The 27548-nt window shown below is 50.2% G+C and overlaps 1 protein-coding gene across 1 annotated transcript in view; it reads left to right on the top strand.

The window, feature by feature from the left end:
- LOC146788818 (exocyst complex component 1-like) overlaps positions 1-27548 on the top strand; it is a 1992459-nt gene that overhangs the window by 1071650 nt on the left and 893261 nt on the right. The window contains exon 8 of the mRNA XM_085630399.1: positions 23807-23916. Coding sequence (XP_085486525.1) covers positions 23807-23916 — 110 coding nt within the window. The remainder of the gene's footprint in view (positions 1-23806; positions 23917-27548) is intronic.

Here is a 27548-nt window from a genome sequence, read left to right as displayed (position 1 = left end):
AAATCTTTTCTCCTTTTTTCCAGCAAGGGGCGGCAGAAGTACTGTTCTTGTTCCGTGGATGGCTAGGACAGGTACTGGTTGTCTGTAAGAAGGCCCAAATTCCTTCTTGTCCACGATCTTCTCTCTGACTAGATCCCCAAGCTTTGGGATCCAGAGAGGCCTTGCTGGGACGGCTGGAATTTCCCCAGTGGTGGTTGGCTTCAGGAACACGTTGCTTTGTTAGTTCATTTAAGTCCTGTAAAACAGCCAAACGATCTTTGATATCAAATGGTTTATTTTCCACCACTGTGCCTTTACATTCGAGATCTGCAACCCACATTCTTGTCCCAAATAGGACCTCATATGGAGTGACCCCCCTAGAGAACTTCTTGGCAAATTGTTTAATGAGCGTTGGGCCCCATAAAGAACCTAATACCCTAGCTGTTATAGACTGCTTTATGCCCCGGTTTTTCCTTTCCACAACGGAATTTCCCTCAGGATGGAATGGAGAGGACTACCGCAATGCAACGCCCAAACTGGCCATAGCTTCTTTGTAAGCTCAAGAGCTAAACGCAGGGCCTTGGTCAGAGTGTAGTGTGCCTATTGCGTATGTGCCGATAAAGACTCGCAAACCTTTTACAACAGTTCGAGCGTCAGCCGAGAGCTGAGGCCATATCCATAGGAACCTTGACTTAGTGTTTGTGGGATTGCATTTGTCCAAAAGGATGCCTGCGCGTAGATAGTCTAATGCTGTCTAACAATGGTGTCTGTACTGGGCAGGCTACTTCGTAGTCTGGTGTCTGGTGGCGTTCTGAACTGCGATCTCTATTGCAGTCTATACAGTTATTGATGAAGATGTGAATCAGTATATTCATTCCAGGCCACCAGTACATATCTTTTAATATTAATATGGCTTTAGAGATCCCCTGATGTGACAGACCCTCTCCCAGATGTGCTTCATAAATCAAAGCTGCTCTACGTTCCATGTTTGGAATTACCCTATCCCCCACTCCAGGGATTCGAGCAAACGGAACGTTGTTCGCATCAATTACATACGAGTATTTGAATGGACATTTTTTAGGTAACGCTGCACCACTGCCTTTGCTTGAAGTATTGACAGCCAATAATATCTCACTGTCTATCCTCATTTTTGAACGAGTGATCGCAGCTATGGAAGCCATTTGTACAGCCCCCTTTGCGGCTTTGTCAGCCAATGCATTCCCTGCAACGTGAACGCCATCACGTTGATGACTCAGTGTGTATATCACGTGAGTTTTTTGTAGTCCGTCTCGCAACCGAACTACTTGTTCCCAAAGCGTTTTATGCTTGATTGTGCCACTTTTAGCATCTTTGAAACCATTTTGAAGCGAATTCTGTAAATATTCATTATATGATTGAACACAGTAAAAAGAATCGCACACTATAAGTGTGGGGAATTTGCGATCCGTATTTTCAAGTGCTAATTTGAATGCTTGTAGTTCAGCTCGCTGAGCTGTACAATCTCCTAGAGATTGTGTTTTAGTGACCATTGGTCGGAATTTACCATCGCGCATTGTCAGGATTGCTAGGCGAGGTACCAGAGGGAAGCATTTAGTAAGCATACTTAACATTGTGTTGAGAATTAAAAAGGTGGTGCCGAATCTAAAATGGCTGACGCGAGTCGACAGTTGGAGCAGAAGGTCAGCGCTCTAGATTTTGAGATCAATCACAAGGATCCAGGTGCAGTGCCCGCTCCGTTGCGCACTTCACCTTAACCCTAAGGAGAGTATGGTGTTATGAAGACCGCGTCGCAAAAATTTAGCGAGGGAAGCCTTCGTCGCGCAGCGAATTTGGCGGTAGCGAGCTTTCGGAAGTATCTACTTACGTTTGAAATAAGACTGTTCATGTTTAGAGGAAATTCTGTGGGCATGCGCTTTTTCCAGTGAGCTCCGATGATCCTATGCGCACGCTCGTTCTTGTGTTTGAATAGAGGAGGCTTCTAGTTGAGACACTAATCAACAGAAGGAAGTTCTAGCATCAGCACAAGTGATATATGCTCTTGTGAGGAATGGTTGTTCCAGTATCATGACGAGTTCCGAGTTTAGTATATAAATAGTTTGAAGATTCTGAGTGAAGTAACTCCATAGACATAAGAATTAGCTCTTGGGCAGCAGAGTACTACTGAAAATAAGAAAAACAAAGATAGAGAGAGAAGCAGAGGTAGAAGATTAGACGCTACAGGATTAATAAATTAATACTTACCTCAAGAAAAGATTCCAGGTTGTTAGACTGCAGAAACGCTGAGGTGAGGAGCCTGTAAAACATAGAAAAGAGCATTCGAAAAACACAGTAGACTTTAGAGCAAGGGCATTAATAATAATTTTATGTTAATTAGTTTCAGCCAACAAGAAAGTTTCCAGCAAGTCAAATAATAATCAAAGAAAGAAGAGGAGCATAGGTCACACTAATACTGGGTAGGTAGACAAAGAGGAAGTTAAAACACAGATAGAGAAAAGGGAGCATGATTTAATAATATCTATTCTTCCACAGCAATAAGGGTCCAGTAACAGCTAACTCATAGGCCACTAGAAACTTCCTGAATAAACAAGAAGGGAGTAGTTTCTGGCAACTGCATAAACATGACAACTTTGTTTCCCTTAGAATCGGAACATGTCTCAGAATCGTGGAAACAACAGATAACAGTTTCACTCAGTCATCTGACATACACAACAGCTTCATCCCACAAACAACGCCCCCCACGACCGCACCAACGCCTCCCACCACCACCCTCAGCGCCTGGACCCCGATCAACACAGAAGACACCATCCGCACGATGAACTCTATCCACTCCGGATCTCCGACCGACCCCTGCCCTCACCACGTATTCAACAAGGCCGACGCTGTCATCGCACCCCACCTGCGGGACATCATCAACACCTCCTTCGATGCCACCACCTTCTCTGAGAGCTGGAAGCACGCCGAACTCAGCGCTCTGCTAAAGAAACCAACAGCGGACCCCACCGAACTCAAGAATTACCGCCCCATCTCGCTCCTCCCGTTTCCAGCCAAAGTCATCGAGAAGACCGTCAACAAGCAGCTGGCCGCCTTCCTCGAGACGAATGGATCCCTCGACCCCTCACAGTCTGGCTTCCGAGCCAACCACAGCACCGAAACCGCCCTCATCGCTGCCACCGATGACATCCGAGCCCTGCTGGACAACGGAGAAACAGCGGCCCTCATCCTCCTAGACCTCTCCGCGGCATTCGACACTGTCTGCCACCGCACCCTAGTGCAGCGCCTCAGCAACGTCGGAATCCAGGAGAAGGCACTGGAATGGATCATCTCCTTCCTCGACGGAAGGACACAGAGAGTCCGCCTACCACCGTACAAGTCAGAGGCCACCAAAGTCATCTGCGGCGTCCCCCAAGGATCATCACTGAGCCCCACCCTCTTCAACGTCTACATGAGCCCCCTTGCGGCCATCGCACGCCAACACAACCTCAACATCATCTTGTACGCAGACGACACCCAGCTGATCCTCTCCCTGACCAACAACCCCGCCGCCGCCAGAGCCAACCTCCACGAAGGGATGAAAGACGTAGCCGAGTGGATGATGACCAGCCGCCTGAAACTGAACTCAGACAAGACGGAAGTCCTCATCCTGGGCTCCTCGCCCTCCGCCTGGGACGACTCCTGGTGGCCCCCCGCCCTGGGCACCGCACCCAAACCGACAGACCACGCACGAAACCTGGGCTTCATCCTGGACTCCTCCCTCTCCATGACCAGACAAGTCAACGCCGTCTCCTCGTCCTGCTTCAACATCCTGCGCATGCTACGGAAGATCTTCCGGTGGATCCCCACCGAGACCAGGAAGACGGTCACCCAGGCCCTTGTCACCAGCCGACTGGACTACGGCAACGCCCTCTACGCCGGAACCACCGCCAAGCTCCAGAAGAGACTCCAACGGATACAGAACGCCTCAGCCAGACACATCCTCGACATCCCCCGAAGCAGCCACATCTCCGGACATCTGAGAGACCTGCACTGGCTCCCCGTCAACAAGAGAATCACCTTCCGTCTCCTCACCCACGCACACAAAGCCCTACACGACCAAGGCCCGAGCTACCTCAACAACCGCCTCAACTTCTACGCTCCCAAACGCCATCTCCGATCAACCAGCCACGCCCTCACCGCCGTCCCCCGCATCCGAAGAGCGACAACAGGAGGAAGGTCCTTCTCCTACCTGGCCGCCAAGTCCTGGAACTCCCTCCCTCCCGACCTGCGCCTGACCCAAGACCACCTCTCCTTCAGGAAGAAGCTCAAGACCTGGCTGTTCGAGCACTAGTGGCACCCCCCCCCCCCCCCAAGCGCCTTGAGACCCTCCGGGTGAGTAGTGCGCTCTATAAATGGCTTTGATTGATTGATTTATTGAGTCATTCGTGCATGCTTAGTTTCTTCAGAGTTACACAGAAATAGTAGACGGGCGTTTCAAGAAAAGGATTTATTGAAGAGTCTTGTTTCTCGTTTAAGAGATATGAGCTGTTACAATCGCAAGACAGTATGTGAGATATAATACGTACAGAGTAAGCAGCAAAAAGAAATAATAGTGAATAGCATTGTCTTTTAGCCATGACATATATTCATATATATAGATATATATACATAAATACCACATGCTGAAAAGTGGACACTCCTCTGATGCTTCTAAATAGTTCTACTCCAGTGTACCTAACCTAAGTGTAGTACAAGGTAAGAAGTAGGTGCTGTATTCTATAGTATGGTAAGCTATAGTTTTGCATATGCCAAGAGTCCCTCTAGGTTCTAGTCAGCTCCATACCTTAGAATGAGAGAGGTGGGAATCTCTTTCCGGGTCTCAAACTCTAACACCCTGCAAAGGGAGTCAGAACACTGGAAGCTGGATTCTCTGCAAGCAGGTATGACAGCGTCTGGTCAATGCGCAGGCAGGGACTCGAATTCCTTCCGAACTTGCTGTGGCGAGCCGTATCGAGCTGTGCAACCAAGCCGTGGTTTGCCATGGTAAGGGAAGGTATATTTATAACTGGAAGGTGCTTAGAAATGTTAGCATTGACGTAAAGTCGGGCAGAGGAAGACGTCATGAATGAACCCCTAAGGAATAGTAGTTCATGCATAATAGATGAGTTCTTGGAGAAATCAATAATCCTAGCTAGGGAAAGTCCCAAGGGCTTTAAGGGTCCGATTTCTAAGAACTCGTTGTGACGTTGGGATGGACGGATGTAGGTGACCATGCCTGTATTTAGATAGCATGGCCAATGCCTAAATAAGGACTGAGATTCTATGCCTAAGTAAGGGCAATATGAATTGTGCCTATATAAGGACATGATTTAGGAAAACCTATGTACAGACATCTAAATAAAAAGACAACAGAAGGGGTGGGACAAACTCTGGGGACCCACCTATGGGAGGGTCAGGACAGAGGGGTGGCTACACCCGTGTCCTTTGTCCAGTTTCGCGCCAGAGCAGGGGCTGATAGCCCCTGCAACCGGTTTGAGCTCAACTGTGCACAGGGACACCAAATGTGCCCCCAGTGCAGACATCAAAGCACTCTCAGAGTGCACCCACCCAGCCCTAATACACTAAAGCCTATCTGGGAGGTGGTCCCTGTCACAGGAAACCTATTGTCCAGCCATCCCCTACCGGAGTTTCGTCCAGGAGTAGGAGGGCAGACTCGGGTCTGTGGCTGGCAGCATCCATTTTGTGATGCCAGGGTTTGTAAAGCTGGTACCGGGTGTACCGGTGTTGTCATATTTCTCCCTCTAGGAGGGTGGTATCATAACTGGCGGGGAGGTACGATTCCAAGGTGTTAAACACCAAACACGACATGTTTCCATGCAGCCGTTTTAAAGGTAGCATTTACCGCAAGGTATTAATGTACTTTAGAGTATATGGTTGGCTGCATTACTAACAACTCCGGAATAGAGGTTCCGAAGGCTGCAGAGGGGCTCTGCTCAAGCAGTGGCACCCTCTCACATAAAACCCAGCACCCTGCCTTCAGGATTGATAAGGCGTGCCATAGGGGTGACTAATAGGTTTATATGTGCAGTGATAGGGATAGATATAGTGAACCTATATCTAAGTAAGGGATGCACGCACCACCTTACACAGGCTGCTGTAGCAGACCTGTTGTGTCAATTTGAATCGTCTCCCAGGTGTGGCATAATACATGCTGCAGCCCCTTAGAGGCCTCTGTGGTACCTATGCCCTGGGTATATAGTATACCATATACTAGGGACATATAAGGGTACCCCAGAATCCAATCTGGAGTGTACCTAAAGTACATGCAATCAATTTAGAGGAGTAAGCAGCTAGTCTGGGGTCCTGGATAGCAGGATCTCAGCCAGTCTAAGTGGAAAAACAGTGAAACATCAGCAATAAGTGGGGGTAACTATAAGAAGCAGATCCTACACTCCTACAATTTCTAATCCTCCAAAGAAAATCAGGGCGTCTGGCCTGGTTTGAAAAGGTCAAGGAGTGTTTTTTTTTAAACTGGGACGATCCGCAGTCTATCTAAAAGAAATGGTAACGCAACTCAAAATAAGGTACTGGAATTTTACTGATTCTTTTTGCACTGATACTAGGTTACTTGGCACTTTAACTACCAAATTTTTCAATGTTAAAAGTTTTTTTAATTTTGATACCTATATGGATGATGTTAAACCCCCTCCAAGCACAAGCACTTTATATACAATTCAAATTTGGGGTTTTCCCTTTGAATGCCAATCAAAACAATTCACCAGTTTCCGGAGGCACTCGTACGGAACGGCGAGGTTGAATTTATTCTCCCAACGAGACAAGATGTTAAGGAACTAACCATTGTGAATTAAATTACGGGGTGTGTTGGAACTGTGTCACCCACCGAACCTAGTCGTATCGGATGGTTTTGACCTTCATGTGGCTTTCTAAGTTGTTCGCCTTTACTATCTGTGCCCATGATGACTAGTTCATGCTGGACAATGGGATAGCTTAACCAGTGATTGCTACTAGAGCCATTGATTCGCGAGTCCCCTGTCCCTTTCGTCTCTTTGACGATGAAGCCTACGGGGTCGTTTCGTTCTGCTAACGACGGTCTGATTCATCATGCCGAGAGTGAATGGTGTCTCCTCCCCTCTTTTGGTCCTGATGAAGACCCCATTGTAAGGATTAATCTACCTACATGCATCAGGGGGTTGAAACGTCGACGGTCCTTGTCAGAGTGGGCAAGTACAGACAATAGAAATTGATTATCTATGTCTAATGTGACTATATCCATATGTAATTGTTGCCTCTATGTGGCCGGATAGGTCTCTATCAATTCGCCAATGTAATTATTTATACATTGCCTTCCCTTTCCCAAACCCTCACGAGTGCATACTTCCCTTTGAGCACTTTCTCCTCACTTTTTCTCTGGAGCACCTGCATTATATATATAAATGTACATACTATCCATGCTGTTTCATTAAATAAATCAGCATATGATGAAATTTGATACATTGTAAGCTTTGTTTTCAAGTTGATGTTACATTTTATTTATTGAATTGTGTACCACTGTGACCTTTTCTTTTGTAATGAAAAATAATTGGGCGAATGCTACTGTAACCCATATGTGCCCGTCCTGTAGCTCCACCTCAAAAACTATTGAACACTTTATTTGTTTTTGTCCCTGTTTGTCGGTTGCTATTGTTCTCTTGTCCATCAGACACCCTACGTGTATTTAGATCAGACGCGACTAGGTGGCTTGTTTTCACTCTATCAAGATATCTCCTTTACGATTGGAGGCAGAGGTTCAAACCGGCAAAATAACATTGTAAAGCAGGACTTTAGGTTCACGTAGGGAAAGTATGTACCAAGGCCACTGTCGGGGACTGTACTTTAAACAACGATATAGGATTGTCTTGTTAACTGCTGATTTCTTTTGTAATGCTTACTGTAGCTTTTAAAAAATAACTTCAATTTTTCAAATCAAGCCACAACTTTGAATTTTACCGTTGGATGCTGTATAGGACTGTGAAGATGGTGCTGCCTTTTATTCATTTGTGTATTTTTTTACTGAAATAATGTTTGTACTGTGATTCTATGTATGTGTGTATGATCATGTTATTGATCGAATAAACTTGACTGACTATATATATATATATATTGTATCACAGAGGAGTACCCTTACTATCAGTCGTACAATATATCGTGAGCAAGGCAGGACATACTGCCGAAACGCGTAACAGTGTGAAATAAAGTGCGGAGAAAATCACAGAGGGGCGATTCTGATTCCGGCCGCAAAACGAATCGACCGACACGGACCAGGACCGGATACCGACCGATACGGACCAGCGGCGTACGACCCGTGCAGTACGATACAACGCGTGTGAATTACAACCGGCACATATGGAACACAAGCCGTACGACCGAGCCGTAGGGAAAATAGTGAACCGGCTGGAAAACCGACGTGATTTTCACCGACCGATACGAACATGGAATGAACCCGACCGACCCGTACCCGCGATGTCCGATCCGCGCACAATGCAATGCGTGGAAACTCAGACTGACACGCACGGAGACCAAGCCGCACGACCAACACGCACAGAAAACCGGGCCCACAAGCAATAGAGACCTTCTCGACCTACACGTATGAAACACAGAAGATAGGCAGTGTGAACGCGGGCGGAGAAGCCCGCACGAGAAAACATCAGCGTCCATATCCGTCAGATGAACGTCTCCTTCATGCCTACAAAACCCAAAGGAAAAAAGACAAAAAAAGGACCAAACAAGCAATGACAAAGCCAATAAATACCAAATATATAAAGGACTACAATCACTACCATCATCCCTTGCAAACAGGAGACACAGCCAGCAGCAAACACCATTACACAGCAATCACAGACACACTCACAACTCACACATCACACAACTCACACACCATCAGCACCTCATCCAACATCACACACACATACAGCCAGCAAAACCAACACCAACCCACCCTCACTTGCACCCTCCCACACACATCCCTCACCACCACCACCCATCACCATGCCCCCAAAGAAGAATCCAAAGTTCACAGATAGTGAGTTAGAAGTGCTGGTAGACGAGATCATCAGAGTAGAGCCACATTTGTTTGGTACATTGGTCCAAAGGACCCTCATGTCACAGAAAACAAAGATGTGGGTGAGGATTGTGGACAAGGTGAACGCCCAAGCACCAGCAAGGTGCACAAAGGACGATATCCAGAACAGGTGGTATGACGTGCGCAGGAGGGTCAAGAAACTCATTGAAAAAGATCACGCCCTGAGTCAGTGCACCGGCGGTGGCCCTCCTGCCAAACCAGTCTACTTCAGGACCTGGGAGGAGAAGGTGCGGGACATCCTACCACCAGAGAGCGTCCATGGGCTAACAGACCTACCAGAGCCTGGTGAGTACACAAACAACATACCCAAGATTGTGTGGCAAGGGGACAATGAAACCATGCACCGCAAGCAAAGCTACAGTAACCAATAGATAATCAACCCAAGATGTGTATGCCAGTCAGACAAACACAATACCTGCCATCTCATAGTGACTTCGAACTGTGTCATGACATGCACCAACCTACAAACAAATAGAGCAAGGCAGTGGCACAAAGCTAAATAGACACTGCCAGACAGTTTGCCACCACAAACACACTACCTCAAAGTGCAGCTGACTGACAGGAAGGAATTGTGGGGATGCAGGTGAAGTGAGTGTATTCAAAAGCATGATGGGGTTTTTAGTCACAGATAATGCTCCCCCTCAAAATTGGCCCATCAAGACCTCTCTGAAACATGCCCACATCACAGGGAGTGGAAAATGACTGACAAGATGGGGAGCACAAGGCCCTGCTAGGGCATGTGCGCAAATCAGAAGCAGGACACCACTGACTGACATCCTGAAAGACAACTTGCACGCCCTCCAATGGAAGCACGTTTCATGGTGGATTGTCTGGCCGGGTGGGAAGGAGGACTGACAGCTCTGACCATACTTACCAGCATGTGGAGACACACCCCCCCCCTCAACACAAACTCCACACAACTCACCGGGTAGAATGCATTTACCCACACCTCTGTGAAACATCATCAAAAGACACCCCGTACTGGGTGCAGCTGTGTGAAGCACAGGGGCTCTCTTTGGACTTGTAGCCAAACAAACACCAGGGTTTCACAGTCAGCCATCTTGCCATTGCTGTCCCACCTCCTCACAGGGAAGCAGAGTCAAGAGGGAGAAAGTATGGGCATGCTGGGAACGGGGGTGTAGCCAAGAGTATGATGGGAGTCGCAGTCACAGACAATCTACACCCACCCACATGGCCCAGCAAGCATACACTGAGCCATGCTCGCCTCACAGGGAGTGGGAGGGAACGACAAGATGTCTGACCTTGGGGTCTGTTGTGGGGAGCACAGGGCCCTGCTGGGAACTGGGCCACAACAAATACCAGGATTTCACAGTCGGCCATCTTGCAATTGCTGTCACACCCCCTCACAGGGAAGCAGAGTCAAGAGGGAGGAAGTATGGGCATGCTGGGAAGGGGGGTGTAGCCAAGAGTATGATGCTAGTCGCAGTCACAGACAATCTTCACCCACCCACATGGCCCAGCAAGCATACACTGAACCATGCTTGCCTCACAGGGAGTGGGAAGGGACTGACAAGATGTCTGACACTGGGCTCTGTTGTGGGGAGCACAAGGCCCTGCTGGGAACTGGGCTACAACAAACACCAGGACTTCACAGTCAGCCATCTTGCCATTGCTGTCACACCCCCTCACAGGGAAGCAGAGTCAAGAGGGAGGAAGTATGGGCATGCTGGGAAGGGGGATGTAGCCAAGAGTATGATGTGAGTCGCAGTCACAGACAATCCACACCCACCCACATGGCCCAGCAAGTTCCAACTGAACCATACTCACCCCACAGGGAGTGGGAAGGGACTGACAGGATGTCTGACACTGGGCTCTGTTGTGGGGAGCACAAGGCCATGCTGGGACATGGGCAACAACAATATCAAACTCTGTCTGTGACAAGCTGGGAAAAAGCAGTGTACAGGCAGGCATCTGTTCGTACAGTAGAAAATGTCATGTTTGTGAACCATCGATGCATGTAGAAACATAACTCACATTGTGTGTCTCTTCCAAACACAGGTAGTGCTGGGGACCCAGCACCAAATGAAGAGGATTCCCAGGCCCAGACTCTGGTGGACACTGAGCTCTCTGGTTTGACTCTGTCTCTGTCCTCTTTGGATGACGACGACCAACCTGGCCCCTCCGGTGTGAGTCATCATGCAGCACCAGCAGCATCAACATCTGCACCCCCTGTACCCACGCCTCCAGCATCTGGAAACCGACAGGACACCCCCGCCAACACGGACAGACCAAGGCCACTGAACACCCACAGCACAGGGACAAAGGACATCCCGGAAGCTACAGCAAACACCACCAGCAACACCACCCAAGGGGTCCCAGTGCCACCTGTGCGTCCCGACGCTGGTCCTGCCCGTGTGGATAGGGGTGCTGGGAGGGGTGGGAGGCAGAGGGCGCGCCTTGCAGAGGGGTCTGGACTGCATGATGACCCCCAACTGGCACGCATCATAGATGCGTACCAGGATAGCATCGGAGGCTTTGGCCAGGTAGTGGGGATCCTCAAGGACATGCAACAGGAGCAGGCTGCCCACCATGCCCGCATGGAGGCCAAGTGGGATGCCCTTACTGCGGTGCATCGTGACATACTCCAATGCCTCCGCCAGATCAACACAAACCTGTCCACACCTCCCTGTGTGGCCACAACATCTGTTGCAACACCATCGGCCAGCGCCACAGGGAGGTAGGAGGACTCTGGCGGAGAGTCCCCTGCACCGCAGAGGCCTGCACCTGAGGATCCCCCCCGCCCCCCCCCCCCCCGGGAGAAGAGGGGTCGTCCGAAGAAGGACATGTGAGAGGCAGATGTCCCAGCACATCCCCCAGGGCCTCTAAACCTGTTCTGGACAATGATCTTTGTGTGCAACCCGTTCACCTTGTTCAATCGCACACAACTCGCCCACATGACATGGAGGGTTCATGTTGGGCCAATGTAGCAGATGACTGTGGACTTTACTCTGGACATTTCATCTACCAGCACTTCCAACTCTAATGTGAACTTTGAATTCCAAAACCAAAGTACAGCACCCACCATCCTGTGCACTTTCCTCACACATGTTCGAAAATAAAATCACCAGTGCACCATACTTGCCTCTGTTGTGATTTCAAATTGTCATGTGACATGGAGATGTCGATCTGCTACACAACACAGTGCATGCCAAATACTACAACAATGTGACCAACGTTAGGTGAGTCATGGTGATGTGACACGTGAGGGAGACACACCACTATGGCACCACAACACATACTCACCATGGCCATGTTACTCATCCCACACAATGATGTTAACTTGAAACACATAGGTATGCACAATAACAACACCAATCCACAGTCAGTGGTAACAAGTCTACATGTGAGGTAAGCAAATGTCAGTCAGATGTGAGAAGACAGACAACGCACCTAACAAAGCATAGCACAGGTTCATTACACATCAGCAACACGTTTATTCAAAATTAGTTGCAAGGCAATTGTACGTTACGGTGGACACACGGTCACAGAGTGTCTGAGAATTTTAGTCCAGGGGTGTGTGGCACATCACTTGATGTCAATTGACTACTCCCACACTGGTGTCGGATTCTGGGTGTTGGGGGTCAGTGTTGAACATACAACAGGCAAATTACCCTGTGAAGGACAGACACATGACACAGTCAAAAGCACAGCAGAACAGGAGAGAAATGCAATACACATGCACAAAACATGTAGCAAGAAACCTACACAAAAACAAGTCAGCAGTACTACCCTATTGTGGAGTACACACCACCTGAATGGACACATCACTGCACGCATCCAGTCAAGTGACACTCAGACAGCAACAGAGCAGCCACAACACATTCCAGGCTAACTCCATACATTGACATAACAACCCTGGAAACTCACATTCAGGTGAAGAAGTTGTTGATGAGCTGTGAGCGGACGTCACCCTCATCCTCATCATTACTGGCATCTTGGCCCAGGCCAGGATCCTCCACAGGTCCCGGAGGTTGGTCATCATCATCGTCATCCTGGATGAGAGGCACCTTCTTCCGCACTGCCCTGTTGTGTAGCATGCAGCATACAAGGATTATTTTGCAGACCTTTGCAGGTTCATATGGGAGGGCCCCTCCGGTCTTGTCCAGGCAGCGAAAGTGGCTTTTCAGGAGGCTGAATGTCCGCTCAATCACCCTCCTGCTCCGACCATGTGCCTCATTGTAGTGCATCTCGGCTGGTGTCACAGGGTTCCTGAGGGGTGTCAGCAACCATGGCATGTTGGGGTATCCGGAGTCACCTACACACACAAAAATGAACACGTAGCTGAGTTTTGTAGGAGTGCAGAATACAACATTGACAAACACACACAATGATAAACAGTCAGTACACACCGACAAGCCAGGCATGCTGAGCTGGCATCTGTGACATCAGCGTTGCAATGCGACTACTCCTCATTATGTAGGCATCGTGCTCGGAACCAGGGAACCGTGCACACACATGTGTGATACACATGTCTGCAAGACATACCACCAGAGCATTGATCGAGTGGAAATGTTTCCTGTTCCGGTATGCCTGCTCATGTGCCTGTGGTGGTATCAGGGCCACATGTGTCCTATCAATAGATCCGATGACGTTCGGCATCCTCCCCAGTGTATAAAAGACATCCTTTATTTCAGGGAGTTCAGCTGGGCTCGGGTACTTGATGTACAGGTCTAGGAAATGCAACATCCCCTCCAAGACATCGCCTAGCACCCGACTATACATAGTTTGCGACATACCACCAGCAGTAGCCACAGTGTACTGGAAGGTATCAGTAGCAAAGAAGTGCAGGGCTGCCATCACCTTCACCTCTGGGGTCAGTGCTGTAGAGTATGTCCGGCCAGGTAGCAGATGTGGCGCCAACTGCTCCGCCAACTCCTCAATCAGTGGCCTGATGAAGCGGTACCGTCGGATGCAGTCGCGTTACTGCAATGTACTGAGGTGGTTGCTGTTGGGCATGGATGGACACATATGTGACCTACATGACCATCACCTCACATCTCAATTCCACATGTCCACATGAGTCCCATGTAGTGCAATGGCCAATCATCTGGCTATGTCACCCGACCTATGTACTGCTGTGACATTCCAAACACACACTACAGTGACAAGTGAGGCCTGATGTCTCCCAGGCATCACAGATCTCTGCCATGCAGAAACCCAGGGTCCCTGTATTGCCACATCGACACTGGCATGGACATAGCGTATCACGTGCACACCACAAGGCAAGCGTGAGTCCCACAGGTAGTGGCCACTGTTGTCCCTGCAGGCCCTACATGTACGTCTCTTAGACACATACACACCATCAAGGTTGATGCATATACCACATGGATGTGGAGACTGTCACCAATTGGGCACATTTGATCAGACATATCTGAGACACAACATGCACACAGACTGTGGATGCACATCAGTATTGTGGCTACAGGTCTCACTGTGACGTACATGCCATCACCCCCAGGACTCAGGGTGTATGTGACATGGCCCAAACATATCCAACATGAAACTGTGTCCGTGACTCATGCCCATTACTGTACATTTGCACATCACAGTGGTAATGTGCATGACACACAAAGGATTGTGCCCCCATGTACACGTGCACAGCCTGGGAGTGGCTGCACAAAAGTGCCACCCAACAAACCAAATGTGCCCCCCCCCCCCAAACACCCAGTGAATGCAGCCTTACATGCCATGGGACACTGTGTGGCCAATGCTGTAGTGTGGTAGGTGTGCACAGGTGTCCCAGGCAAGTAATTGTGTGTTGAATTCGTCGAATAGTCACACCAATGAGGTCTGACGCGGGTGACAATGCGTACGCATTGCATGGTTCATGACCGAGCCGTGCGCACGCTTTGCCATTGACTGCAATGAGGTCCGACGCAGGTGACAATGCGTACGCATTGCACGGTTCATGACCGAGCCGTGCGTACGCTTTGCCATTGACTGCAATGAGATCCGGATCGGGTGACAATGCGTACGCATTGCACGGTTCATGACCGAACCATGCGTATGCTTTGCCATTGACTGCAATGAGGTCCGACGCGGGTGACAATGCGTATGCATTGCACGGTTCATGACCGAGCCGTGCGTACGCTTTGCCATTGACTGCAATGAGGTCCGACGCGGGTGACAATGCTCATGCATTGCACGGTTCATGACCGAGCCGTGCGTACGCTTTGCCATTGAATGCAATGAGGTCCGACGCGGGTGACAATGCGCACGCATTGCACGGTTCATGACCGAGCCGTGCGTACGCTTTGCCATTGAATGCAATGAGGTCCCACGCGGGTGACTATCATGCATACGCGTCAGGCAGACATGGTCTGAGACAGGCATACGCCTTGGCCATTGAATCGTATGGAGACGGATGCATGAATATTTTCAAAATACGCATTGTACAGTCAGTTGACCGAGCCGGGCGCACCCATTGGCTCTGGACTGTCATGGAGACGGATGCGGATTCAAAACTTGTACGAGTTGTGCGCTGGAAATTCAGTTGGATGCCTACAACAATGTTGCAATTACTAGTGTTTCATGAAGGTGAAGATTTGAACGATGCGGAAGGCGTGTACGAGTCTTACTTTTCCATGGATTGGCCAGATTCATAGAATGCAACCGTGTTGGACCTATCACTTGGGACACATGGCACAGATTCTGCCTCCGCAGCACAGATATAAGGCTGGCTGGCCCCCAGAGAGCTCACTTGCCTGCACTACATGCTACTGGACCACATCCCTGCTAGCACTGCTGCTGTCTCTGCATCCTCTGGCTCCTGTTATGGCATGTAATCTGGAGAGGGCCCCAGCCTTCACTGAGGAGGAGAACCAGGCCCTGCTGGACAGGCTCCTTCCACAGTACAGCAAGCTGTATGGGAAACCAGGGGAGCAGGTGAGTGTGCAGTCCACGGCCTTCCTAATTGTGCATGTTGTCTGACTAGCAGTACTAGCAGTGTGTACACCAGTGGCAAGCATTCTCACTGACTACTTTCATCACCCAAAGTGTGTAGGTACATGTAATGAACAGGTGTCCTGCTGCTAAAGTGCATTAGTGCAAGCTTAAACTTCCCAGGCATTGTTAACATGTCAGACATGCAGGTGATTTGTCCTTCCCCATGGTTGCACTACCTGTGTAACTCATTTCCCTTTGTGATGATGACATCTATCTCCAAATGTGTGCAGCACAAATATGGGGCATGTGTGTTAATGTACTTTTAACTTTGTCATCCTCACAGGTTGATACCCACCAGAAGCAGGAGATATGGCTGACCATCGCCCGGGCAGTTCGTTCGGTGGGGGTCTACAAGCGCCGGATCCGCAACTGCCAGAAGGGGTGGCAGGACCTTCGGGGCTGGATCCGGAGGATAGCTAGAGTCCAGCTGAAGCTGTCACCTCCACGCAGGAGGGGCGGACACCGGACCCTGACCCTGACCCCCCACATGCTCCGGATCCTGGCGGTGGTCTTCCCGGACCTGGATAGGCAGCTGAAGGTCAGACAGCAGCAGGAAGGGGTTAAGTCCATGCCTAATCTGTGTACTATGTCTGACATGCTAATTGCAGTCTTTTGGCCTGGTCACACTTCCACATTACGTAGGTCTTGTAGTCCGATACTCAGGTCCCTCAATTGTGTGATGCACCCTACTCATCTGTTCCACAGGTGTGGCCCCTACAGTCTGTTGCTTGTGTCACTAGGGCACTGTGTCCCTGCAGCCAGTTATGCTTCAGCTACCGGACAGCATCTGTTCCCGTGACTCTGTTGTGTGTTGCATGGGTGGTTCAATTGTTTGCCCAATGCCTGAGATCTGACATGTGATCTGTGTGTGCCCTTGAGATGCGTTCCAATTGCTGGTCTGACTCGCCACATGTGGCTGGGGTATTCTAAACAAACCCATGCAGCAGGGGACTCCAATTTTGGGGCCTCAGGAGTATGTATATCAAGTATGTCAGACTTGCTTAGCCACCTGACTACTGTCCAGGGCCAAACACAGTTTCACGTAGACCTGGGCAGTCATGGCTCCTCAAGGGCATTTAGAAACACTCTGTAATCCCACTCCTGTGTATCAAATTACAGGTTGTGCTTAGTGACATGTGCCTTCAGGTGTCTGCCTCTGTGTCATTATGGTGTGGCTTGTTGTTACGTACAACTGGGGTGTCCATGATTTTGAGGGTTAGCAGGACATCTGCGATATGACTGTGAGAGACAAGACCTGTGTGAAATATAGGTGTGTGATCATCTGACAGCGCACAATGGTGTATGCAACTGTGCCCTTCATGCAGCTGGGTTACATGCATGGCAGACTGTGATGTGTTAGTGTACAGGGAGTTGTGTGTGCAGAGACTCATATGTCTGATTTGCATGATGTGGGGTCTTCTGGGTCCTGGATATGTTGTTTGCAGGGGATAGGCAAGTGCGCCTGTCATCTGCAGAGTTAGCTTTACCCCTGAGCTATGATTGTGAGACAGTGCATACTGTTGTTGTCTGGATGCCCTGCCCCTGTCACTGGAGACAGTGTTGACTGACTTTCAGGGCATGCCAGTGCCATGGCATTGAACTTGCTATGAGTGATCCTGCATTGTGTTCAAGTGTGCACCATGCACCCCATAGTGGCACTGCCCATCAGGACATGAGAACATCATAGTGTGTGTTGCTGGCATCACAAGCATGTGAAATGAGTCTCTGCCCATCCCTTCATCCGGACACCTGTACTGAGTCAGTAGCAGGAGATGTGCTGTGTGTATAGTGACATACTCCTACATGTTCACTTGCATGTCCAACTAATGTGTGGGTGGTGCATGTCGGGCCATTGGGTATTAGCATCCAACATGCAACAGACATATGTGTGCAAGTCAAGGAGGGATATGTGTGCCATGGTTGATGTTGAGAATGACAATTGGCTTATTCTAAAAGTGTTTGCACTTTGAGCAGTGTTCAGCTGATGATGCCAGACTTGCCCTGTGACATGATGTACTCACTGTGGTGTGTGCAGTCAGTGCAGGTGACTGATGTTGTTCTCTTACTTCCTATTCCTATCCAGATACATCCACGGCCACAGGAGGGGACAGCTCCATGGACCAGGAGGAGCTACAGAGCCTGACAGGGACAGAAGGAGAGGAGTCGGGGGGACCCAGTGGCACAAAGGGCGAGTGGAGCCACACAGAGGAGTCGTCGGCACCATCCCCCCGATCTGAGGGCCACAGCAGCTCTGAGGATGACTCCCTTGCTGAGGCGGGTGTCAGCAGCCACCAAACCCCAGCTAGTGAGGCTGTCTCCGCCACCGCCCCTACCACCACCATCACCACCCTCCCATCGGCTCCCATCCCAGAGGTCCCTGCAGGCTCCCGTGTTCGGGAGCATGTCTCCTTTGTGCCAGGCACCGCACCCCCTGCCCCTGTGTCCCCTGCTGCCCTGAGTGAGGAGTCTGTGGACTTACTTAGACAGATCCATGTAGGGCAGACGTTGATGCTGAAGGTCCTCCATGCACACACAAGTCTGTTGACGCAACTGGTGTCGTACATGGAGGGCATTTCCTCGGGCATGTCTGCCCTACAGAGGACCAATCAGTCCGTGGCCTCCTCCCTGATGGCAGCAGTGTCCCTCCTCCAACAGTCCCGCACCCCTCCTACCCCTGCACCACCCACGATTCCTAGCAGCCTAACTGTCCCAAGCACACACACACCTGCACATTCTCACAAAGCCACAGACACGGGCAGCACACAAACACCCAAAACAAGGTCTAGACGTGCACACAAGCAAGCGCAGGGGACTGATACCACACTCACAGGGGATGGTTTGCAGACACACACACAGTCATCCACAACCACTCCGCAGTCCTCCGAAACCTCTCCCTCCCAGCCCCCTTCCCTTGCCTCACCTGCAACCCCATCTCCACAGAAGCTCTTCCTCTTTGACCTTGGCCTCTTCCCCACCGACCCAGCAGATCCAGATTACAAGGGGAAGAGGAAGTCCCCACACACAGAGGAGAGTGCTCCTCACACCCGGACACCCTCCCCCAGGTGCAGTCAGACTGAGACCCCCACCCTCAAGTCCCCCCGGAGCCGGAAGAGCAAGACCCCACCGCCGCCACGCAGCTCGAAGGCGAAGTCTCTGTCCACCATGCCCCAGGCCACCACTCCATAGGTTCCCCGCCACTCCCTGCCCCGGGTTCCCCCACCCACAGATACACCATCCCCAAAATGCTGAGGCCCTCCCCCCTACCACTTGCTCCTCCACACCTGGTCAGACGGTTAGTGCCACTGATGTGGGGACCGTGTCCCCCCCTCTGTCCTGCCGACCTCACCTGCACCCCATTCCGCTCACATGGATTTAGGCACTGCAGTGGAGTCCACAACCACCCCGTCTGACTTGGGCACTGCAGTGGGGACCCAATCCACTCCATATGACCTGCCCACTGAAGTTGTGCCGGCACCCACCCCATCTGACTTGGGCCCCACAGTTGTGACTGCACCCACCACTTCAGTCAGCTCCACTGCAGTTGCAAGTGTCTCTACTGCATCCACCACCTCTTCACTGCCTCCTTCTGCTGCGCCCTGATCCTGTCCCTGCGATGCCTGGCCTGCCCGCATGTATGCCCCTCCGAGGGGATGTCCCCTGTCCTTAGCAGTGCAGGCAAGCAACGTGTGACAGTTGTCACTCTAGTTCACTCCTTAGCATTTGATAATGGACTGGCCATTGGCCTTTTGTTTGAACGGACGTTTAACTTTTAATATGCTGAATAAAGTTTTTTTCTTTACCCCTGTGAACTTGATTTAGCTGTACATTAGGTTGATGATATTTAACATGCCCTTGCACTTGTAATCCTTGGTTTACAATGTTGAATACTGAGGTGTTGATGTGAGGTACTCCAAGTGGTCCATGAGATATGTATCCTATTCTGGTCGGTATCCATGTCATCCTTTGCAGCTACCTGGGTGTGTCATGATCAACTATTTGTGGACATCTCTGTGAACATTTCATTTGCATGTTCACATCTCTGGCTTGCACCCATTCACATATGATGTGCTTCCCATTGTCCAATTTGTCTATTTCACAGACTGTGTGCGCATCACCACGGGACCTACAGGTGTGGGCATCATTGGTATAGGAGCTAATGGGTCCTCTGTGCAACTTGCTGTACATATCTTTTGAGTATGTGCAGATGACTTAGGGGAGACTCCCGTACCCAGGCTGTTGTGACCAGAGCCTTCATTGTGTGGTAACTGATGGCTGACTGACCAAGTGTTCTGCTAACATGACTGAGACGTGCTGTGACTATGTTTGGCACAGCTGGGCTTCCACAGGAGATGGGTCCCCTCAAGTAAGTGTGTTGTCCCATGATATAGCCTGGGCCCATGGTGTGTGTTATATGAGCATGTGTGTGTGTGTCCACATCCCTTTTCATACACAGGCAGTGTTTCCTTGATATGTTCCTGTTGTTAATGCTTGCTGAGTGGTACTGTGTTCATCCCACAACTTTGCCATGGGCTACCAGATGTGTGGGTGCAAGACACACTACTGTTAATTGGTGTTTCATCATTGGGATTTGTCAGTTCTGAGTGGTGATGATGTTGTCAGACGCAGATGGGACACAGTCAGGGGTTCCCAGGGCACTTGTTTGTTCGCAATATCATGTAGTTGTCCCTAGGTGGTACCTTTCAGTGATTGAAACATGTGTATGTGTGTGTGACGACTCCCACTTGTCGGGTGCAGGGCTGCAATGTTTGCAGGTGTCAGCATGTGTTCCTTGTGGTTCTCCTTGGGTTCTGCATTGCCCTGGGACTGTGGCAGGTATTCTGAAGGTTACGTGAGCTTTGACGTCATGGCATGTACCGCATACTGTGCAGTATGTCTGTCATTCACCAGGGTTGTAAACTGTCCTTGTGTGATGAGTCTGTGCACCTTAGTTTCTCCCAACATTCCTGTATTTGTCATGGGTGCATGTGCAATGTCACCTGTCCATGTGTGCTTCACAGATGCACATTGTTGCAGTTTAGGGTGTGTGGTGTTGAGGGTGGACTGATGTAAATGCTTGCATGGATGGGCGGGCCCCTAGCTCCCGTTTGTCCATGGATGACGGGCTATGCTGAATGATTTGTGTTTGTGTTTGTGTATGTGTAATGTACGTTTGTGGAACAGGACACATGTCTGGGTTTCCCAGTTTGTACGATATCTACCTTTGTCATCACAGTGGAGGTGTCATGCATGATTGTGTCACCCCAATGTCTGGTCCCTGGGGGTAGTGCTGTTGTGTGTCAGTCTCTTGCTGTTAGTTGGTGTTCATTCCAGCTTGTGTCACATGTGTCTGTTGTGCTCCCTCTCATCTCACAATGCCTGATTGCCCACTAAGGGTGTCCCAATGATGGTTTACTTTTGTATGGCACTGTGTCCACATCTGTGTCACTGTGTTTCAGCCCCCCTCATGTGTTGTGTAGTTGCCTGGGGATACTGAGACACACACACACACACATGTTGTGTCAGATGTGCAGTGTAACGTTGCCTGTTTGTGTTTGTGCATCTGCATCAGTGCATTGGTATTGCTGTTGTGGGCCATTGTCTGGATGCTGTTTCTGTGATTTGCCCTGCTGTCCCTGTGAGTCATATCACATCATTGTGCACATTCATCCTGGTTGTTAGGTGCCATTGCTGGCATGGAATGGGAGTTTGTGACCTGACACCTGCAGTCTCCACAGGTTGTTTTGATTAGTGTGTCTATTTTCGAGATGTGTGTATGCTTTGTGATGGTAACTTCTGCTCTTGTGTCATTGTACACTCTATACATTGTCAGCCCCCATGGGTGGTGCTTGTCTGCACATGGCCGAGAGTATGTTATGTTTTCACAGCACTGTTAGCCTTACCACATCTCTGTGGGTATGGGACACAACCACTACTTTGTCCCAGGAGTGTTTGATGTGTTGGGACCGGGAATCATACATGCTGTTTGGCATTTGAAGCTTTTGACTTTGATGACACTTACCTTTTGGTCACTGTGATGAGGGGGGGTTTAGACCCCATCACCACAATGCTCAACATCTGCTGCAGTTTTGAAGCACACACTTAACTTTTGTTCTACACAGTGAGGGGGTGTTATTTTTACATTGACACAGTGCTATAGTGATGCTTGCCTTGTGTCGGGCACATTCATTTGTTGGTCACACATGTGCTGTTAGTTACATTGTATGTTCGAAGTCATAATCACTGTTGTGGGCATTTGTCACAGGCTACACACTGTTGTCATGATGTTAGGGGGGATGTATTTTGCTGACATACCTAATGTTGGAGTATGATGGATGTGTGGCGCATCACCCATCCTATGAGTGGGGGTGGCATGGGTGATGGGCAACGGGTCCCCTATGGGTGGGGGTGGCAGTAGTGCTGGGCAACAGGTTCCCTATGGGTGGGGGGGCAGGGATGATGGGCAACAGGTCCCCTATGAGTGGGGGTGGCAGGGGTGATGAGCAACATAAGCCCTATGAGTGGGGGTGGCAGGGGTGATGGGCAACAGGTCCCCTATGGGTAGGGGTGGCAGGGGTGATGGGCAACAGGTCCCCTATGGGTGGGGGTGGCAGTAGTGCTGGGCAACAGGTCCCCTATGGGTGGGGGTGGCAGGGGTGATGGGCAACAGGTCCCCTATGAGTGGGGGTGGCATCCCCTATGAGTGGGGGTGGCAGGGGTGATGAGCAACATAAGCCCTATGAGTGGGGGTGGCAGGGGTGATGGGCAACAGGTCCCCTATGGGTGGGGGTGGCAGGGGTGATGGGCAACACAAGCCCTATGAGTGGGGTGGCAGGAGTGCTGGGAAACAGATCCCCTATGGGTGGGGGTGGCAGTAGTGCTGGGCAACAGGTCCCCTATGGGTGGGGGTGGCAGTAGTGATGGGCAACAGGTCCCCTATGGGTGGGGTTGGCAGTAGTGATGGGCAACATAAGCCCTATGAGTGGGGGTGGCAGGAGTGATGGGCAAAAGGTCCCCTATGAGTGGGGGTGGCAGTAGTGATGGACAACATATATATATACTGTATCACTCGGCACCCTCACTGTCACACGGTCAGTTTATCACAGAGGGGTGCCCTTACTGTCAGTCGTACAATATATCACACACTGAAGCCTTTTCACCACACGTTCATTATATTAGACATTGGACTGAGCCCAGTGTCACACAGTCAGTATCTCAGTCTGTGGAGAGCTATCTCCGTCACACAGTCAGTATGTCTAACACCGATGTCTCTCACTGTCAGGAGAGCACCCTCACTGTTGGTATATCTGTCACTGGAGCACTCTCACTGTCACAAAGTCAGGATATCACTCAACGGAGCACTCACTGCTGGACAGACAGTATACCACACACCAGAGCAATGTTACTGTCATAACGTCAGTATACATGAGACTGGAGCCTTCTTTCACAATCAGTGCATTTAAGGCTACAGCGCTCTCACTGTCAGGCTGTATCTATGTCTTTAGAACACTTTGTTATTCAAGGAGCTGATAACTGACTGTGAATGTGCATCTCACTGGCACCCTTTGATGCGTTGGGATTTAGAGTTAGAGGCTTCCTCAGGTCTGCACCATTCCATGTCCTGAAGAGTTCTACCAATGTGTGTTTAGAAAGGCCTTGGGGCACTACAACCCTGGAACGTGAACCCAAGGGCTCCCTGTCCTGAGTGCAGGCTCCAGACAGTGGTGAACTCACATCTGTTTGTCTCCACAGAGTACCGCAAGATGCATGGCGTGGCTGAGCAGCTCATCACCTTTGAAAGTCTGCGGCAGAACTTTGAGAAGAACTTTGTCAGTCATTTGACACAAATGTTCGAGCAGCAGGTAGGTCTGTTCGCTGATGGCAGCCCTGGTGAGCAAACATTGGATGGGCGAAAAGGTACAGTTGGTGCAACTCTTCATCATAGAAGTAGAGTTAACCTTTTGACTTGAGGGAGTAACAAGCCCAGGGATGAAAACCTCAAATGAGGTGCAGTGGAAGGGCAGAATGAAGAATAATGCCCAATGATGTAGGAGCAGAATACAAAGGCTCAGAGGCATGCCTTGCTGCAGGTGGACCGTCTGGAAACATCTTCCTGAGAGTCCAACTGGCTGTAGTCCATCCTAATCTAATCCCATTTCACCTTCGGGCATAAGATATTAAACACAACTTGTTTTACTCTATGCCAGTCATTCAAGAGTGTGGGAGTACCCAGGGATTGAGCATCTCATGCAAGGGGCCTTCAGTCCTGGGGCAGAAACACAGGGATGCCCCTGTTTGGCATCACATCCTATCTCCAGTGTCCGTGCCTGTACCACACCCTTCTGAGCTAGTTTCTGTTTCCGGAAATGTTCGGACGTAGAATATTTGTGGACTTCCTTGACCTCCGGAGCTGTCAGGGGGACATTGCTGCAAATGAGTCGTACTTCGATGCACTTTATTCAAATAGAGCTTCAGGCTTGCCCCACTGGAGATTCTGAGCTCCAAAAACAAGACTAAGCCAGAAGGTAAAATCTTTTTACCAGGACAAACCCTCTTAGCCTATCTAACCCTGGTTTCATCGCACTCACCCTGAAATCGCTCCTATGTTCTGATCTACATAGGCACTTGTTTTTTACTTACAGCTTTAAAAATTCATACCTCTGGATTCCCGTATTGAATTTTTGTCGTTCTTGTGTAATTTACTTTTTTAGATTTTACTCCATTTTGTTTAATTCAGTTTGGTATTTTTATTCTTTGTTGTTTTGACTTTATTACTGTTTTGGTACTGCAAAAATGCTTTACACATTGCATAAGTGATAACTACCGGGGGGATTGGGGGGAGGGGGGATTTGAGCTCAGGTCAATCTACTATCTTTGGGGTTCACCCTGATAAGTTAGAGTCATTATTCCTTGAAGTGGGAGACTGCCCACCCCAAATAATAATTCACTTTCTTACAGTTTTGAAAATGGTAGAAATGAGAGTGATGTTAGGAAATGAGTATTTTGCAGACATGTGTTATGTCTCCCTCAGAGTTGCCAGAGTAATAGTTGAAACGTGTGTGTATATAGAGTGTTCCATCAGGGCATCCCAAGTCTATGCACCAAAGTGGGTGTATTGGCCATCAAAAAGACACTAAAGTCGATTACTGCTGATGGGATTTCCACCGCAAATGTGAGAGCAGTAAATGTACTTCCAAAGAGGGAGCATGTTGTCGGTGCAATCGTATCTACTTAATATTCCAGATAGGAGAGTTTACAGTGTATACTTACCGTTTGGGAATGTCAGGAGCCATATTCAGGGCATACTGTGACAGAGGTAATTGCACTAATCATTTATTGGCCACTCTGAAATGGGCTGTGCATCGACCACCATTTCCAGTGGATTTATCTCTGCACATCTGAGAACCTGATGTTGGACCAGAGGAGGTTCAACTGATAGGGTATCTGCCATCCACTGAACTCTAAGTAGGGTGGTAGGGTGGGCTTGCTTTCAGAAGCTTAAATAGCAAATCTAATAGTTTTGGGGTGATTTTCAGTACTTATGGACACTTTTGCCTGCACATTCCTCATGTCAAGAATTTACAGAGCACCATACTGGATTCTTAAGATTTCAAATCGCTCTCTGCACAGCAGATAGCACCATGGCTTACTTTGATGCAGGCTTGGAGTGTTTCTTGTAGATTTTTCCAGTACTTGGAGTTTAGGAGCCCGGTTTACAGCTAGTCTTGTTGTGGACTTCCTGCTTGACTTCTTGTTCATCTTCCTCTAGTGAGCTTTTGAATTTCTTCAAGGGACCTGCAGGTCAGCAGGGCTGTTCTTCATCCGGGTTCCACACCAAGAGTGACTCTGAGGAGGAGCCTAGCGCGCAACCAAGATGGCCGCGTAGGTGCGAGGCTCCCGAGGACCTCCGCAACCTCCTACGTTTATCCTGCCTTCATCCTGAATCGGTTGAGGGGACTGTGTCGGTGAGCCTGAGCCGAGGTGGTACCCGTTTTCCGTTTCTGAATCGGACCCCGGGTGCCGGGGTGAGCGCCGGCCGAAGTTTGCGGCCTACTTCCCTCCTGACCCCGGATTCGAGTTTGGGGGTAACCCAGTGGCGAAGTGAACAACAACGGCGGGCTGGGCCTGGCGAGTCGCGTACCCCGCACTTTCACTTTCGCTTTTGACTCCCCCTGCCCTCATCGCAAGTGGGATTACGGCGCTTCTTTGTGTTGGGTTGGCCTCGCTGGGAGACCCTGCCTGCCTGCCTGCGGTGGCCCGCTCTGCCGTCCTGGGGTGACCCCCGGGGCTCTCGGCCTTGATTGCTTGCTCTCCACTGCGTAGCTGGTGAGGGCGCGAGCCACACGACGATGGCCACGAAGCAGGATGGGGATCGGTTGAAGGCCAGGTCTACCCGGCGTGGAACCGCGCATCAGGCCAACATTATGGACCGCTACACCCTCCCGAAGGGGTCTCCCGGCGGATCGCACAAGTCCTCCGAGTGCCCCTCGGATGCCCCGGATTTGCCTGCGGATCTGACTTTGCAGGATGTTATGGGCGCCATTGCTGAGATGAAGACCTCAGTGGGCCAGCAATTCGACACCTTGGCACATAAACTCGACGCGGTCCTCATCGATGTCAACCTTGTTAGAGCCGATCTTTCTAAGACCAATGACCGGGTCGACTCTTTGGCCCACACCGCGTCGGGCCTCACGACTGAGGTAGCGGCCCTTCAGACGGAGGTGCATCGGCTCCGTCAGGCAAGTGCGCTCCTGGATCGGCGCCTGGAGGACTCCAAGAGCAGGGCCCGGAGGAATAATATCCGCATTATTGGAGTGCCCGAGGGACGGGAGGAGTCGGCGGCGGATCTCTTTGTGGAGGACCTGGTCTCTACCCATCTCCAGCCTAAGGGGCTGAGCAAATTCTTTGCGGTGGAGAGGGCCCATAGAGTTCCCGGAGGCAGGCCGAAGGTCGGAGCCCCTCCGCGGCCTCTTATTGCCCGTATTTTTAACTTTCGGGACAGGGATGCGATTCTGCAAGCTTCCAGACTGCAAGGGCCGATTAAGCTGGAAAACATGGAGGTGAACTTTTATCCTGACTTCACGCAGGCGGTCCAGAAGCAGAGACTGAGTTTCCTGGGTGTCAAGCGGCGGCTTCGGGACATGAACCTAAAATATGCCATGCTCTTCCCAGCCAGGCTGCGGGTGGAGGCGGATGGTCGCACTCACTTTTTTGACCGTCCTGACATGGCCGGGGACTGGTTGGACACTTTGACTGGGGGACATGGTCGGGATGGAGGGGGGGCGACGGGAGGTGGGCGCTCACCGGACCGGGTCTGAGGTACTGACACCGTGGCTCACCCCGGATGATGCCACTTTTGGCCATGCTTAGGGTCTTTCGCCTATTGTGCCTTGTTTCCCCTCCATGGGAGGTTGTGCTGGGTCTCGAGGGGGTTCTCCCTCCTCCTCTAGGGGGTCTTAGTAGTTTCAGGCACACTGCAAGTTGGGGGGGCTGT

Source organism: Triturus cristatus, chromosome 10 (genome assembly GCF_964204655.1).
Source record: "Triturus cristatus chromosome 10, aTriCri1.1, whole genome shotgun sequence".
In the NCBI taxonomy this organism is placed as follows: Eukaryota; Metazoa; Chordata; class Amphibia; order Caudata; family Salamandridae; genus Triturus; species Triturus cristatus.
Note: the sequence above shows the minus strand (reverse complement) of the source record. Positions and strands in the feature narration are given on the sequence as shown.